Source organism: Lolium rigidum, chromosome 2 (assembly GCF_022539505.1).
Source record: "Lolium rigidum isolate FL_2022 chromosome 2, APGP_CSIRO_Lrig_0.1, whole genome shotgun sequence".
Classification (NCBI taxonomy): Eukaryota; Viridiplantae; Streptophyta; class Magnoliopsida; order Poales; family Poaceae; genus Lolium; species Lolium rigidum.
In genome coordinates this window covers 162,291,929-162,306,815 of record NC_061509.1, presented here as the reverse complement: position 1 = coordinate 162,306,815, position 14,887 = coordinate 162,291,929, and the positions used below count along the sequence as shown (strand labels likewise).

General features: G+C 44.6%; 3 protein-coding genes and 2 non-coding genes across 6 annotated transcripts; 2 read left to right on the top strand and 3 right to left on the bottom strand.

The window, feature by feature from the left end:
* The first annotated feature begins 3,058 nt into the window (after positions 1 to 3,058).
* On the top strand, positions 3,059 to 3,131 carry TRNAF-GAA. The gene has a single exon. It is a non-coding gene; the product is annotated as a tRNA-Phe (tRNA).
* Positions 3,099 to 5,513, top strand: LOC124687593 (protein BOLA1, chloroplastic-like). Of its 2 annotated transcripts, none has more exons than XM_047221371.1 (2): positions 3,099 to 3,252; positions 4,917 to 5,513. In XM_047221371.1, the coding sequence occupies exon 2, from the start codon at positions 4,922 to 4,924 to the stop codon at positions 5,228 to 5,230; it is 309 nt and encodes a 102-aa protein (XP_047077327.1). In that variant the 5' UTR covers positions 3,099 to 3,252; positions 4,917 to 4,921; the 3' UTR covers positions 5,231 to 5,513. The 2 variants fall into 2 exon arrangements, with proteins under 2 accessions (XP_047077327.1, XP_047077326.1); XM_047221370.1 differs by having other exon boundaries at positions 3,102 to 3,252; positions 4,913 to 5,513.
* A 1,295-nt stretch (positions 5,514 to 6,808) lies between these two features.
* On the bottom strand, positions 6,809 to 6,880 carry TRNAT-UGU. The gene has a single exon. It is a non-coding gene; the product is annotated as a tRNA-Thr (tRNA).
* Positions 6,881 to 6,998: 118 nt separating this feature from the next.
* On the bottom strand, positions 6,999 to 9,477 carry LOC124692521 (DEAD-box ATP-dependent RNA helicase 47A-like). Its single transcript, XM_047225920.1, has 2 exons — positions 9,240 to 9,477; positions 6,999 to 9,108 (listed from the first exon to the last, which is right to left on the bottom strand). The coding sequence occupies exon 2, from the start codon at positions 9,001 to 9,003 to the stop codon at positions 7,294 to 7,296; it is 1,710 nt and encodes a 569-aa protein (XP_047081876.1). The 5' UTR covers positions 9,004 to 9,108; positions 9,240 to 9,477; the 3' UTR covers positions 6,999 to 7,293.
* A 1,957-nt stretch (positions 9,478 to 11,434) lies between these two features.
* On the bottom strand, positions 11,435 to 14,204 carry LOC124687592 (F-box/LRR-repeat protein 4-like). Its single transcript, XM_047221369.1, has 2 exons — positions 13,847 to 14,204; positions 11,435 to 12,494 (listed from the first exon to the last, which is right to left on the bottom strand). The coding sequence occupies exons 1-2, from the start codon at positions 14,193 to 14,195 to the stop codon at positions 11,590 to 11,592; spliced, it is 1,254 nt and encodes a 417-aa protein (XP_047077325.1). The 5' UTR covers positions 14,196 to 14,204; the 3' UTR covers positions 11,435 to 11,589.
* Between the last annotated feature and the right edge of the window lie 683 nt (positions 14,205 to 14,887).

Genomic DNA, 14,887 nt, shown 5'->3' with positions numbered 1-14,887 from the left:
ACGATTTTGAGACGTTGTCTATCAGAACTTTTCTTGTAGTGTGTCTTTCTTGTTGAGTGAAGAGATTTTTCGGACAAGTTTTTCTAAGTCCTTGACCGATAGATCTGTCGACATGCGATCCACATCTTTGTCGCCAGCATACATCCAGAGGGGTTTTTTGCGAGCTTGCAGAGGCTGCACCCTAATCCTAAGGAAATATGCTGTAATCTGGATACCCGACAACTCTTGGCCACGAGTATTTTGGAGCTCGTGGATGCGTTTCATCAGCGCCTCTGTCGCCGACTTTTCTTCGTCGGTAGCTTCTGCATCCCAGGAGCGGCAGCGGAGGATTTTTTTCGTTGCCATTAAAAGGGGGAATGTTGTGTTCCAGCGAGTCAGCGCATTCCTCGCGAACATACAACCATTTTTTGCGCCACCCTTGCACGGAGTCGGGGAATTTGACATCAAAATACTCGACATCAAGGCGGACGCAAATAACAGCACCGCCTATGTTGTAGGCGATGTTGGGGAGCCATTGCGGCGGAGGAGGAAGATGCGCTTCCACAGAGCCCAATTGGGATGGACTCCAAGGAAGCACTCGCAAAGAGTGATGAAAATAGAAACGTGGAGAATAGAGTTGGGAGTAAGATGATGAAGTTGCAGCCCATACACAAACAGCAATCCACGAAGAAAATCATGGATGGGTGCAGAAAGGCCACGGATGAGGTGGTCAACGAAGCTAACCCGATACTCAATGGGAGGCGTCGAGTAGCTCTCCTCGCCTAGGAAGCGCAGCGCGTCCTTCTTCTTGCTCAGGCCAAGCTTTTTCAGCAGGTTGATGTCCTGCGCGGAGATCTTGGATCTCTCCCACTCCATGGTTCCCAGATCTTGCGCCGCCATCGATGCTTCGGGAGTGTTGTGCCTCGTGAGCCTTGGCCGCGGTGGCATCAACGACTGACGTTGAGGGCGTAGGGCACGGTGTGAGCTCTGGAGCTTTTTGTGACTGCAATGGGGATTGAAGCAGAGGAGATATGAGCAATGGTGCGGCGAAGGGGATTGACAAAGACGATGATGGGTATCTATAGCAGGTCCATCCAGAGTGTCGCACCGTTGGATGGAATAAGAATGGACTTAATGATCTACACGTGGTTCAAGGGGTAAAACGGTATTTTTACCATGATGAAATCGGACAGCGCGCATGCCGCGCGTGCCAGGAAAAGCGGAGGACGTGTGTCCCCCACTTGCGTAACGTGTCAATGGGTCGCAGATTTTGGGCCCGCAGGTCAGTGAAGGGACAGCTCTCGCGTCTTTCCGATACGGTGGTCATGGCTACCGTCAGCACTGATGTCACCTTACCAATGAATAATCTCGGCTGTGATCTTATGAAAAGTGGCGACAGTGAAAGACGACTGGTAATCTCGAGAGCCTTTGACCAAATACAAGTTTTTTATCAAATGCTCGGGGGCTACTTTATAAAGAAGTTTCGGGTGGAGATGAGTCAGAGGCTGATGTTTTCAAATATTGCGACAAAGACAAAGTGGAGCCTACAACCAAGTACAAGTACTTGGCTGTAGCCTCGGGGGCTACTCCCATCGGGAACGCTGTTCACGCACCCGATAAATATGAAAGGGAGCATGAAACATGACAATATAGTGACAAAGATACTAAAAAGATGAGCCTACAACCAAGTACAAGCACTTGGCTGTAGCCTCGGGGGCTACTCCCATCGGGAAGGCTGTTCGCGTGCCCGATGAAATATAAATAAGTTTTGGTGAGCATATTCCGAGTTATCAAAATAACTCTTCATATACTCCCATCGGGAGGATAAGTTAAAAACAATATAAGTCATCCGGTGACTCGAACAAATGTGCTACTCCAACAGCCGGAAAAAGCACTCGACAATATATTCTCAGAGCGCCTCAGTCGCAAAATAATCTCTGAATGCCGCAAAACTCAGCGAAGGTAAGTCCCCGGGATCCGTCCTGTGCGGCGTGGCACCGCCTAATTTTTCCGTAGCAACAGATACGAAGAAAAATCCTAACGGACGCGTTAGGTACCCGATAAAACATGACTGGAATTCGACATTTGGTAAGACCTTAAGCGGCACATGTCGAATTACGCCAGTATCCCGAGATCATGTCCAGGGACGTGATCTTGAAGTAGGTTTTGCGGATTGCTACGAGAGCAGTTAACTGGTACCTGATCTGTCAGATGAACCAGCCCCAATTACCGTTATCCCTGTGCAATATATCATTCCTTTATAAATATTATTTGTCGAATTAAAGAAATCATGTGCAGATTGTAAAGATGGAAATTTTCCCTGATTCTTCGATTCAAGCAAAATCTCGGGGGCTACTGACATAGGCATCCCCAATAGTCCTGCCGAAGATGGTACCCGGGGTTTACTGGAGGCCCACGACCCGAGGTTTTACATAGTTTGGAAAGATAGAATTGTATTAGGAATATCAACTTGTAATTATTACGGGACGGTTGAGAAACCCTCCCAGACTCTGTAACTTGTGTATTACGAAACCCTCGGCTCCGCCTCCTATATAAGGGGGAGTCGAGGGACAAAGAGGGGATCGATTCATTGTTTCACGGAACCCTAGTTTTCATAGCAGTCGAGTACTTTTCCGGCTGAAACCTTCAAGATCTACTTGCCCTCTACTTCCAACTAAACCCTAATCTGCAACTCGTAGGCATCGATAAGTTAATTCCTTATCACCAGACCCGGCCCGAGTTACTCTTCGAGCCAAATTTCCAGGCCTAGGCCCAGCCCATTGGTGACACCAGGAGCTGCCCACCCCGGGAATTTCTGGCCGGGCTGCCTATGGCCAGATATGGGCTAGACCCGTCTAAAACTGGAGTACCGAACGGTATGTAGAGTGTTTTAGTGTGTTTCACGTGGTTGACCTTAAAAATTACTCCCTCCGTTCTTTTTTAATTGACTCAGATTTAGTAAAATTTTGTACTAAATTTGAGTCAATTAAAAGAGACCGGAGGGAGTACACCTTTAAACACATGAAACCCGGCCTGCCGAACAAGGTCTTATAGTTTACATTTTCTTTGCTGACATCTAGCGGGGATAGCTCAGTTGGGAGAGCGTCAGACTGAAGATCTGAAGGTCGGTTGTTCGATCCACCCTCACCGCAAAACTCCTTTTCGCCTTTTTAAAGTTTCACGCAATACATCTGGAGTTGTTTTCGTTCCCCTGGTTTCCCCTTCCACAACGTAGCCGCCGCCGACGCAACAGAAGACAGCAGATCTTCCGGCGTAAGCTCTCCTCGCTTTTTTTTTCGATGTTTGTTGCATCGCTTATAAAATTTGTGCAGCCAGTTGATTTCATGTCCATTACGTACAAACGGGCTAGATCACAGCAACCGTAGAACCTTTTTGTTTTCCCTCTAAGCTTATCGTCAGATCCGCTTGAAGATACCCTACATGCCTGTAGTTTTTATTTAGCTCAATCTATCTAGACAGTATAATTTCATCATCTAGGTTACGACTCGTATCCAGTTGTATTCATCTAGGTTTTGAAATTTTGATTCTCTCTATGGGGCTTGCAACTTCGCTGTCGGTTGACGAGATTCTAAAATTCAAGGATAGTGGATTCTGTTCGAAAATTGGAACCAGTGGTGTTGTTCCTTCTATTAAGGTAGAAGGATACTACATCTTCTAGGTTATTTTCAATCTATTCAAGACAGATGGGGATTTCGTAGGTCAAGGGAAGATAAACTATGTTCGTTTCATCCAAAAAAAAAAAAGAGAACAACAATGTTCTTCCAATTTTTGTAGCTTGTTAAGAATCAAGAATCTGCAAAGCAAATGCGTTGATGCTGGTGGGAGACGGTGAAGGTTTTAGGGTCCTGCATAGGCCTTAGTCCTCCTTCCCCTGTCTCCTTCTCGACAGTGGTCTCTCCCCCCTTGTAGTGGGCTATCTATGAGTGTGCTGGAACTTCTCCCCCTAGATCTTTTGATGGGTAGGTTTGAGTGAACCTGGCAAGATGTGTTTGTGTTGTAATAAACGTTGTGACATCTGGTTTCAGCAATGGAACTGGGGCTATGCCCTGTTTTTCTAAAAAAAAAGAATCTGCAAATTGAAAATGGAACCGAGGTGTTCGACCTGTATGTAAAAGAAAATGGACATGGGCTACATGCTCTTATTCATGACCTGAGGGCTGAAGTGATGAACTATTGAGAATAGGATGGGCTAAGTCAGTAATCTTTAGTTTTCTATATTATTCAATTCTGACCTTGCCATTGGACTGTTTGTTCATCTATCAATCTACGCTTATGTTTATGAACTATGTAATGTTCCATTGCGCTGTTTATCTCTACATTTCCACTGTAATCTATCTATTGAAGGACGGTCTAATTTCACCATCTAGGTTATGGTTTTGTGTCTAATTGCAATATCTAGGTTTTTGATTCTCTACATGTGGCTTGCATCTTCGCTGTTTGTTCTTCATGAGATAGAAGGACACTGGGTTTAGTTCAAAAAATTGGAATCAGTGGTGTTGTTAGGCTGTTTTCGACCTATTCCTGACATGTGGAGATTACATAGGTCAAGCGAAGATAAACTGTATTTGTTCAATTTTTTGTATCTTGATTTCATATCGGTTGCTCAGAAACTAGAATCTGCAAACTGAATATGTAACCGAGGTGTTTGCCCTATATCTAAAATGAAGAGAGATGTGCTACATGTTTTATTCATGACTTGAGGCAATGAATTGTTGAGAATAGGATGTGCTAAGGTAGTATTCTTTATTTATCTATGTGATGCAATTCTGGCCTTGGATTGTTTGTTCATCAACTATGCGTATGCTTATGAAGTATGTAACATTCCATTGTGCTGTTTATCTCTGTAATTTCATGTGGTCCTACTTGTAACAGTGATTATTTTGCATAACCAGTACATTTTTCTTCTAAGCAGACTGTAACAATGATGGGTTCACGAGGTACCACTGCTGTGCTGTCGAGAGCTGCTCGGATGAGGCAAAAGCTGCAGTCTGCTTTGGAGGCCAGTACGCTTGATATTGAAGATGTTTCTTACCAACATGCTGGGCATGCAGCTGTGAAGGACAATGCAAACGAGACACATTTTAACATCAAGGTAATTTCACCGAAGTTTGAGGGCCAGAGCCTTGTGAAGCGTCACAGGATGGTGTATGATCTCTTGACCGATGAGTTGAACTCGGGTCTTCATGCTATCTCCATTGTTGCGAAAACTCCAACGGAGTCTGGATCATGAATGTCAAAGAAGCATCAAATTAACTAGTGTTTGTTCTGAAATAAGTTGATTGGAGCAATATCATGTAGTCATCAATCAAACAATATATGCGATGCTTCTGTCATCACATTTTAGATTGAACGGTGAATTCCTTATGTGGATGATCACCTGTGGCCATGAAAGTTATGAAAATTTAACATAGCCTCTTATTTTATCCTGCATGGTCAACGGATAAGGTTCGTTTACCTTGTATATTGTGGCGCTTCTGGAGGCATTTGACAAGCTAAATATTTTGTGTTGTTGATGGATGTTTCTCATGCTTCTTTTGGTGATCAATACTTGTTTTGTGCATAAGAGATAAAATTTGTGACCAATGTATGATCTAGATTTTTTAATCATTTCCTTACGTGGATAATTGCCTGTACCACATTCTCTTTTCATTTATCCTTATAATGGTCATCGGACCTTGTATGGTCGCACTTCTAGAGGCATCTGACAAGCTGAAAATTTTGTTTTCGTGAGGGATAACGGAACATCCTTTTTTCCCCCTTACGACCTTAAGAGTACCAGTTCGGCAGTTCCACTATTGAGAGATAACGTAACAAGCAGCACGGTGATCTGGTCCGATCACAGGTTTGCCGCCTACTGCAAGCAAACAACTGTAGCCATGGGCTATCTGTCGAGCCACATTGCTACTGCATCATCTTATTTTGAATCTTCGAATACAACACATGGTTTTTTTCACATGCATGGTCATGGACTCTTGAAGTTTAGCACTGGTGCTTTCTTCATCGCCAATCTTACAGTTCTCTTGTTTGCAAAAAGGATTTTCTTATAGTTCTCCGCAATGGCTTAATCAAAATCTGAATCTTGAATAACTGGAAAATCTCAAGCTCTGAAAATCCTAGTTGTTAATTTCTTTTTTCCTAGCTCTCTCTGCCATAAGTTGACGAGGGTATGTCTCCAGGCTTTAGCAAGGCTGCAACAGTACTATAGACAGTGCTTTTGGTCGGTACTTGCTGAAGAAACCACGAGCAGGGATGCAGATTGCTGGCCAATCTGCCGCTACTGGTGCCTTTGCAGCGGTTATCAGCAAACCTTGGTTTCACCGGAATTTGTGTATTTCGTTCTGATAGCCACGATTAGATGAAAACTGTGTTTCCCTGTCAAGATGTGGTGTGTTTGGCCTGTAAAAACGAATGATGTAAGACTTGGTTTCAGCAATAGAACTGGGGCAGTGCCCTGTTTTTCTAAAAACAATTACCATGTTCTGAGAGTTCAAAGGCATATCTCAAGTTTAACAGGCTGCAAGTGTTTGTGTTGCATCTGGACGAGAAAAATACCAACTGAAGAAAGTATTCCCCTACGACACTGGCACATATTCCTGCTTGCTTGTATCAGAATGAGACGGAGTGAAAGCTGGACTGCCCGTGGACGTATCATTGCAGTTGGATTGCGTTTGTTAAGGCACATAAAGAGAGTCAAACACCATATAGAAAAGAACAGGCTACAAAAGGACGGGGAAAAGTAAAACGCCATCTAGAAAAATCAATATGATAAAAAAGGTCAGCGAAAACTGTAAACATGATGAAAAAAATTTGCCCCCATGCAGGATCGAACTACAGACCTTCAGTTTACAAGACTGACGCTCTACCACTGAGCTATAGGGGCTATTGTTGTCACAGTGAGTATTGAAAGAAATTTATCGAATACATTTCCGGCTAAAGCTTTCGACTTAAGCACATGCATTCAGCCTGTTTTTTCTTATATTTCAGACGAGCAGTTGAAATACATAACACCAGTGTAGTATTAAAGTATTCCAGTAGCCACCTTACAAATCACGATATGGCTCCATAAGAGGGGCACAACAAAACAAAATAGTAGAGCTGAATACTGATCCTTCATAAGAAAAACTGCTAAACATTACCAGAAAAGACTTAGTATTTTCCAATGTATCCAATCTCTGTTGAACAAAAATGGTTACTGGCAATACTTTAATAAACTAGACTAAATGCTCATGAAAGGCAACACTGCTTGGAGAAACTAAAGTAATACAGTAGAGTTGAGCAGGCACAGTGTAGAGTTTATTCCACATCCTCCTCCTTATGAACGTTAATCTGGCCTTCAGTGAAATCACATGGCTTGATGGGCACACCCAATTGCTTCCGCATTTTTCTTATAATAAATGCCTCGCTTTCTTCACATATTGAAACCACAGTCCCTTTCCGCCCAAGACGTCCAGTCCGACCAGCTCTGTGGGCGTAGTGTGTAGAGTCTGTTGGCTGATCCAGGTTAATCACAAGGTCGCATTCTGGCACATCCAGTCCTCTAGCGGATAACTCGTTCGTGACTAGAACTCTGAATTCACCTGCCTTGAACTTTTTCAAGACCGTTGACCTTGCAAGCTTCCCAAGATCTCCATGTAGCTCGATAGCTTTTATCCCACGGGCCTCCAACTTAAATACAACATCCTTCAGTGGCTTGGTGTTGTTCATAAATGCAATCACCGTCTGTGCTTCCAGAGCATGGATGCATCTCCTTAAGGTGTCAACTTTGTGTTGAGCCTTCGATGTACAGTAGTAATGCTCCAATGACGGAGGCAAGCTGTTAACTGCAGCTTGATTAACGGACATTGCTGGATCGGAGCCTGGTTCACCCTGGGACAGCATAGGCCTTGGAACAGCAATTGAGTCGAGAGGGACAGCACTCTTAGCCCTAACAAGAACTGGGTCATGACCCCAACTCTTGGCTGCACGTATAACTGAAAACGGTATTGTTGCTGATACCAAGATTGTCTGACGCTCAGACCGCCTAGCAAGTGGACCAAGGATGCCACTAGAAGATGAAGTGCCAGATCTCCTACCAACATGCTCTAGTATTCTATGCATATCCTCGCGGTAATTAAATGACAAAAGCTGGTCGACTTCATCCAGTACAAGAAACCGACAGTTATGTGTCTGTAGCTTGCCGGCTGCTGAAATTTCTGAAATACGGCCAGGTGTTCCAACAACAATAATTGGCTTGTTCTTCTTCAATGCTTCTTCTTGCCTCGAACGGTTAGCACCGCCAACAAGCTGCTGCACAAGCCTCTTGTCATCAGGACCCAAGATCTTTTCCACCTCTCGCACTATCTGCATTCCTAATTCTCTTGAAGGAGCAACAACAACTGCTTCTATACCTGTTCTCTTGTCAGATTTGCCCTGCTCTCCAGCCCTCTTCAGGGGACCTATTTCAGAAAGGATAGGGAGAAGGTACGCAAGGGTTTTCCCCGACCCAGTATACGATTGGATGACCACGTCATGCCTTTGTGCTATGACAGGAATGGAAGCAGACTGGACCTCGGTTGGAGAAGTCAGGCCTTCCTTGTTCAGCCGGTCAATGAGCAACGGCGGCAAACCGAGCTCTTCAAATGAACTCGCGGAGAACAAAGCCTCATCAATCTTCAGTTTCTTCTTCACCACCGGCAACTTCGGTAAGGCAGTCTTAGGCGGATAAACCTTCTTTGGTTTCACACTGTAGGAGGTGTCTCTTGAGCTTGGCCTCGGACCTCCGGTTCGTGGCACCCTTTCTTTCTTCACATAGTCAGCTTTGCTTTGGACGTCAAGGTTAGCTAGGGTCAGCGCGCTGCCGCTATCCTCGACAGCTTGGCTGCCCCTCCAAGCACTCTGATGAAACCGAGCTGCACGCGGCAGCGACAGCATTCTGGATGGAAGGTGGTCGCCGACGACGAAGCATGACCGGGATGATGCCAAAGCAAGAACGTTCCGATGAACTTGCCCGATAATTAGCCTCATTTGTGCAAAATGCTGAATAACGTCAAACACGGCACCTGAACTCGACAATTCTATCTATGTTGGAGGCTCTTATTTCAGCAAGTTTGGGATAGGGCGTGCTTGTAGCTGTGCAAGATAATCAGAAAACAAGGTCAGAAATCCGGGGGCGGATCTACATGGCCTGGTGGTGTGCGCACCATACATCTGTGCAGGCTAGTTTGGGGTTAAGTAATCACTGGATGACCGAAGGTTCATACCTCGAAGCGGACGGGGCGGAGGCAGCTGGGACGCGACGAGGTAGGAGGGGAGCTGCGATGGCGGCGGCGCGGGAAGGTTTTGGGGTGTGGGTGGAGGGGAGGGGGCGGTTTGAGGCGTCGCCGGTGAAGGTAAGCCACGGCACGTCGGCGGCTCCAGGGCACAGCGGTGGTGGAGTGTAGGTGAGATTTTGGAGCCGTATTGGGTGGGTTTTGGGTAGGTCGGAGCAGGAGAGGAGAGCAGGGTGGCTGCGCGGGCGGGCGAGGAGGGGATAGGGGAGGGTTGGAGAGGAAAAAATCTAGATGCGGAGGAGATGGACTTCGACGGTCAGGATCATTAGCTGGTGAATTCCTCTGTTTAAATTTTGAGAAAGAAAATCCAGTCCAGTCTCCAGTGTAGATGTTTTTTTTTTTTTTTGACAAACTTGGAGACAGATGAATGTTGGGCCGGAGCTATGGAATTTATCAAGGGAAAATCTATAGATCAGCGCCGCATCGATGCGGCTCCCGTGCGGCGGCTACTATTAGGAAAAAACGCATCGTCCCCTAATAAGTGACTATCAATCTTATCCTCACGGTGCCACCGCACATGGTCTGTGCGTGAAACTAGGATGGGAAGCAGCGCCGGGAGCAAAACAGGAGGAGGAGGCCGCTGAGCACGGAGCCGCGCAGGAGCCCTCTGTCGCGGCACGGCCGCCGCCGAGCACGAGGCAGCGCGGGAGCCCTCCGTCGCCGCCGGCCGCGCCGGAGTTCACCGTCGCTGCACGGCCACCGCCGAGCACAGCCGCGCTGGAGGCCGCTTTCGAGGAGCACGGCCGTCGCCGCACGCCGAGCACGCAGCAGCAGGGAGGCCGTCGCCTCCGCCGAGCACGAGCTGCGGTGGAGGCCGTTGCCCAGCACATCGAGCCATTGCCTCGAGTAGTTGTGTACCCATCCCCTCTTGATTTTTTGCTGAGATTGAACATGATTTCTGCCTGTGAACCAGTGGACGATTGATTCCTTCCAATGCGGCTACATAATTTTGAAGTTTAGAACCTGGCAATTAGGCTAATTAAACCGGTAATTGGGCTTAAAATTTTCTTGGCGTTCAGTTCCTAATTAGCATGCAAATCATTAACAATTGAACCTGGTGATTAGGCGTAAATAATCTGGAAACTAGGAGTAGGCAACTATTATCTTTTCTCATAATTAGTAATTGTGGCAATTAGGGGCTAATTAATCTGGCATTTAGGCCTAACTAATCTGTGAATTAGTAACACCTAAATCTGATAACCAGGCATAAGTAAGGGCATCTGGCAATTACAGTAGTAATCTGGCAACTAGAACGCAATTAACATAGCTAACATCCGTTTTGTAAATGGTTTATGGAGACATGCATGTGATAAAAAATACTAATTTCGGTGCACCATGACGAAGAAAAGACATGAGCTGCAAGGTGTTGGGACTTGGGAACAGTGAGAACCATACCAGATACTTAACCTTGTAAAAAATACGTGGCTCGGAATTTTGCAGATGCTCTTTTTTTGTCCCCACAGTCACGAAGGACGTACTATAGCTAGAGACAGAACCATGTCACGACGTGCTAATCTGTCAATCTAGGTGTTAACTTGACGGAACAATATCCGCGAGCCTATTTCAGCTGGTTAGCCACCCGCCGCACAGATCGCTACCCGTGCGGCGCCGCCGGGTAGTTCGGTCCATTTATCAAACCTAGGTTCCTTAACAAATAGACTTAAGTTGCAAACTATAAACTCGGAGTAAACTAAGTTTTCAAACCGCAAAACTTATTTTTTCTGATTTGTATTATATAAACTTATACTGCTAAATTAATTAACTTATGAAGTGCGATGCTGGAATTTGCAATTTGTTTGGGAAAAGGTTTCAAGGTATTGAATCTATAGCTTTTATAATTATTAGGGTTTAGCGTTAGGGACATATTACCCATTTGTCAACTTGTGAAACTCAAAAAGAGTACAAATGAAATACGGAGTAGAGAATTTGGCGACAAGGTTGATAAGTCATGTTTCTTTTGGTAACTACAAGTATGTTTAGGTTAGAGTTAGCATTGTACCAGCGAACGAATTTATGACAAATTGCGGTAACCTTATAAGTATTTGCGAGGTCATTTTTAGTCCATGTTGGAAATGGAAAAAAAAAAATACGAAAAGATTTTATCAACCTCAGGAAGCGTTGTTCCATTGAAGTTGTTCAAGTTTACACAAATCACACTTTTCTTAATCATTCAAATACAGCTCACTGCATGAGCCCCGGTGCTACTTTCTACAATACAGGCCCTGAGTTGAGCAGTGCACAACTACTCTTAATCTTGGATAGTACTGAGTTCTAAGCGATCCTAGAAGAACCTATCAACAGATGAATCAGACTCAGACAAGCTGCCTTCAAAGTTCACCTTGCAGCCACCAGGAAACTGCAACCCAGCTTGCTCGCAGCTCTGCCTTGTAACCTGAGGGCATGATCGGACATCTAGGTACTCCAGTGAATTGCATGATTCTATCACGCTGCTCACTCCCGCAACCGTGATGCTATAACAATTATTGATCTTCAGAACTCTCAGTTCTGACTGAAACACGTTTGTTTGCATTCCCTGAAATGCCGCATCAGTTATATGGTCACAGCACCCGACATCGATAGCTGCAAGAAGTTTACAGTTATGCAGCAGACTTCTCAGTGAGGCACCTGTTATTTGAAAGCACCAGTCCATTCTTATGCTCCTGAGGCTGCTGCAACAGGCAAGAGCTAGTGCTTCTATGGGCTCATCGCTAATATCCCGACATCCACCGATGCTGAGAGTCTCTAGGTTGCAGCAGAACTTAGCTAGTGAATAGATGGACTTATTGCCTACTTTGCTGCAATCCAACAACTTCAGTGATAACAGAGATGACGAAGAAACCTCAGCAATTCTGCAAACTCCAGGATCACCAACTTTATTGCATTTGCTTATGTCCAGCGACTTCATATTATGACAACCATCAGCTAGAGCTGAGATTCCAGCATCTGTTATGCTGTTACATCCCGCAGCCCCAAGCTCTTCCAAATTTGAACAGTTTTTTGATATAGCATGCAACAAATTATCAGTTATTAATCTGCAACCTGTGATGTACAACTGTCTCAAATGCCGGCATCCCAATGCAACCACCTTTAAACCTCTGTCACCAAGCCTTCTGCAGTGAGAGACATCTAGGGTTTGTAGAAATGGCAGCCCATCCCCTAATTTGATCATTCCAACATCAGTGATACCTAAGAGACACATGAACAGTGGACAATGTAAATAGATTATCAATGGATTAAAGAAATAGCAACAATTTCACACCCAAATGAGATTACTGGTTCCACTTATATAATATGAAGTCCCCATCACAACGCTAAGTACCATTTAGGTTCTAGAAAACATAAAGATGTCGGTCCATGCTAAAAAAGTGTATGCCAAAGCCAAAATGGCAATGAAACTATCAAAGATGTTGGTTTCAGTTCTGAACTGCATGAATGCATCAAAGCCAAGACTCATAACCTCTAGAATTGCTAGTAACTTTAAAGTGCTGAAGATTGGAAATATTTATTTTCCTCAAAAAAATTAGCAACTGTTTTTTAGAGCAAAGAACAAAGGCCCAGATTTGTGGAAAGCTTTAAGATCTGCTGGTGATACCAGCTACAACAGTGAAAAAAAAAAAAAAAACATTTCAGCAACCAGCCTGACGGCTAACAAAAAAGGTAGCACTCAGCGCAGGAACCGCAAGGACTAACAACAGCTTGAAAGTTACCAATATGTATCACCGTGTCAGAGAATATTACAAAGGATCACAAGTTGTATGATTAAATATTTTATCTAGAGTACACTTGCCCAGCTTATAATTGTCTAGCCAGACTATCCAAAATGAACCAATGGGTCGTTACCACAACAAAGTACCGAACAGAACTTTTTCTGGGAGCTGTAAAACAACTACAGATGGGATCCCACATCAAAAAAATCAGGATGTCTATATACACAATTGAGGACAACTGAGCATTTTTATCTGACCTGGCATATCGAACCAAACATAGCATAACCGGGGCTGCAAATATCTTCCTGGTCCCACAGTAGACTAACATCTCTACTCGAGTCGAGTTCTATGGTCTAGCAGTGTAATGTAACCTACACTGGAAAAATCTTCAGAAATTTGGAAAATTCACTTGTATGCACTTCTCACTTCGAATCTAGCATTAGCTGTAGCTGTCTGGGTTATTTCGTAGGAGTACATCAAATTCATTGGTTCACATGTTTCTGATTAACGACTTAAAATTAACTTAGTTAAAAGGGAAAATTTGCTACGGGACACCGTTATTTTTGTGTCTTTGCCGAAACACACCATCAAAACGTGTCTTTGCCCAGTACCATTACAATTTCGTGACACATTTGCTAGAACACACTGTATGACACAGCAAAGTTCTTCCCAAGCCCAAAAAGATCTATTCTCTCCCATCTTTGCAGGTAAAGAACACCAATAGACCACAAATCGCATCTGGTACGAAGGCTAGCGTTCTGCATTTGCAAAATCACGCACACAGTGACACAAACATAGCGAATGGATCGCTATCGAAAGAGGAGGTCTCACCTTTGCAGTTCTGCAGGGCGAGGACTCGCAGATTGCAGAAGCCCCCGGAAATGACGTCCAAGTCGTCGTCGATAACACCAGGGTAGAACGAGCGGTACGGCGATTGGGAGAGGTCCAGCTCGCGGATGCCCGGGAAGCGCGCTGCTAGCCTGCGCAGCATGGACGGACCGGCGCGCGCGCGCAGGCGGCGCCGCTCGGAGCTCTGGATCTGGAGCCAGCGCTTGCACACGAGCCCGAACGCGTCACGTTCCGACTCGGGCCCCAGCCTGGCGAGCACCGCACGGAGCTCGTCGTCGGTGAGCACCGCGTTGATGGGGGCCTCATCGCCCACTGATGGTGATGCAGACATTGCCGGAGTTCGGAATTATTCGGGCTTTTCAGTGGAGAAATTATTAGTTTTCAATTTCCCATCTGGAGTGGGCTTTTAAATCCGCCGGACGGTAGTTGGGCATTACCCATCTGGGCCCTCTACTCCAGTACTCCACGTCTTCAAGAAAATATACTCTTTTCTCTCACAAAAAAATCATTAAGAAAAGCCTAAATGACCTCAAACTTCTTAGTAGAATAGTCACTAAAGTGTTTATGATTTCTATATTTTTGAGAAGATTTCTCAAAATTTTATTTCAGCAAAAAATCCGTTGAATTTGAATAATTGTAATTCATTGTTTGATGGCCGTAATTTTTAGATGGTCAAATTTTTGTTTTCCTAGTGAAATTTAAAAGGGCAAATACTTAGGATGGGAGGAAGTACTTATATATATAGTTATGCATTTTTATCTAATTTTGTTATCAATTATGTTCTCTCCTTATTGTCTTTTCTCATTACACATATCTGCCTAGCTCCACCTAAGAGCAACTCTAGCAGACCCCCATCCCACGGCCCTTAAAATCACATATATAAACGTGTAGGTAAATGTGATTTAAGAGCTCAAAATTGCGTCTCGCAAATCAGACCCCTTAATAAAACAACATATTCGAGAATATTCCACCAAAAAGCCCACTATCAGCATTTATTTATTTATTTTAACTTCTCCACGTTTC

Excerpts from the sequence above, each read along its gene's own strand:
- LOC124687593 (XM_047221371.1), top strand. The coding sequence starts at position 4,922 with ATGATGGGTTCACGAGGTACCACTGCTGTGCTGTCGAGAGCTGCTCGG.
- LOC124692521 (XM_047225920.1), bottom strand. The coding sequence starts at position 9,003 with ATGAGGCTAATTATCGGGCAAGTTCATCGGAACGTTCTTGCTTTGGCA.
- LOC124687592 (XM_047221369.1), bottom strand. The coding sequence starts at position 14,195 with ATGTCTGCATCACCATCAGTGGGCGATGAGGCCCCCATCAACGCGGTG. Across the intron at positions 12,495-13,846 it reads CGCCCTGCAGAACTGCAAAG|GTATCACTGATGTTGGAATG; the intron begins GTGAGACCTCCT and ends TGTGTCTCTTAG.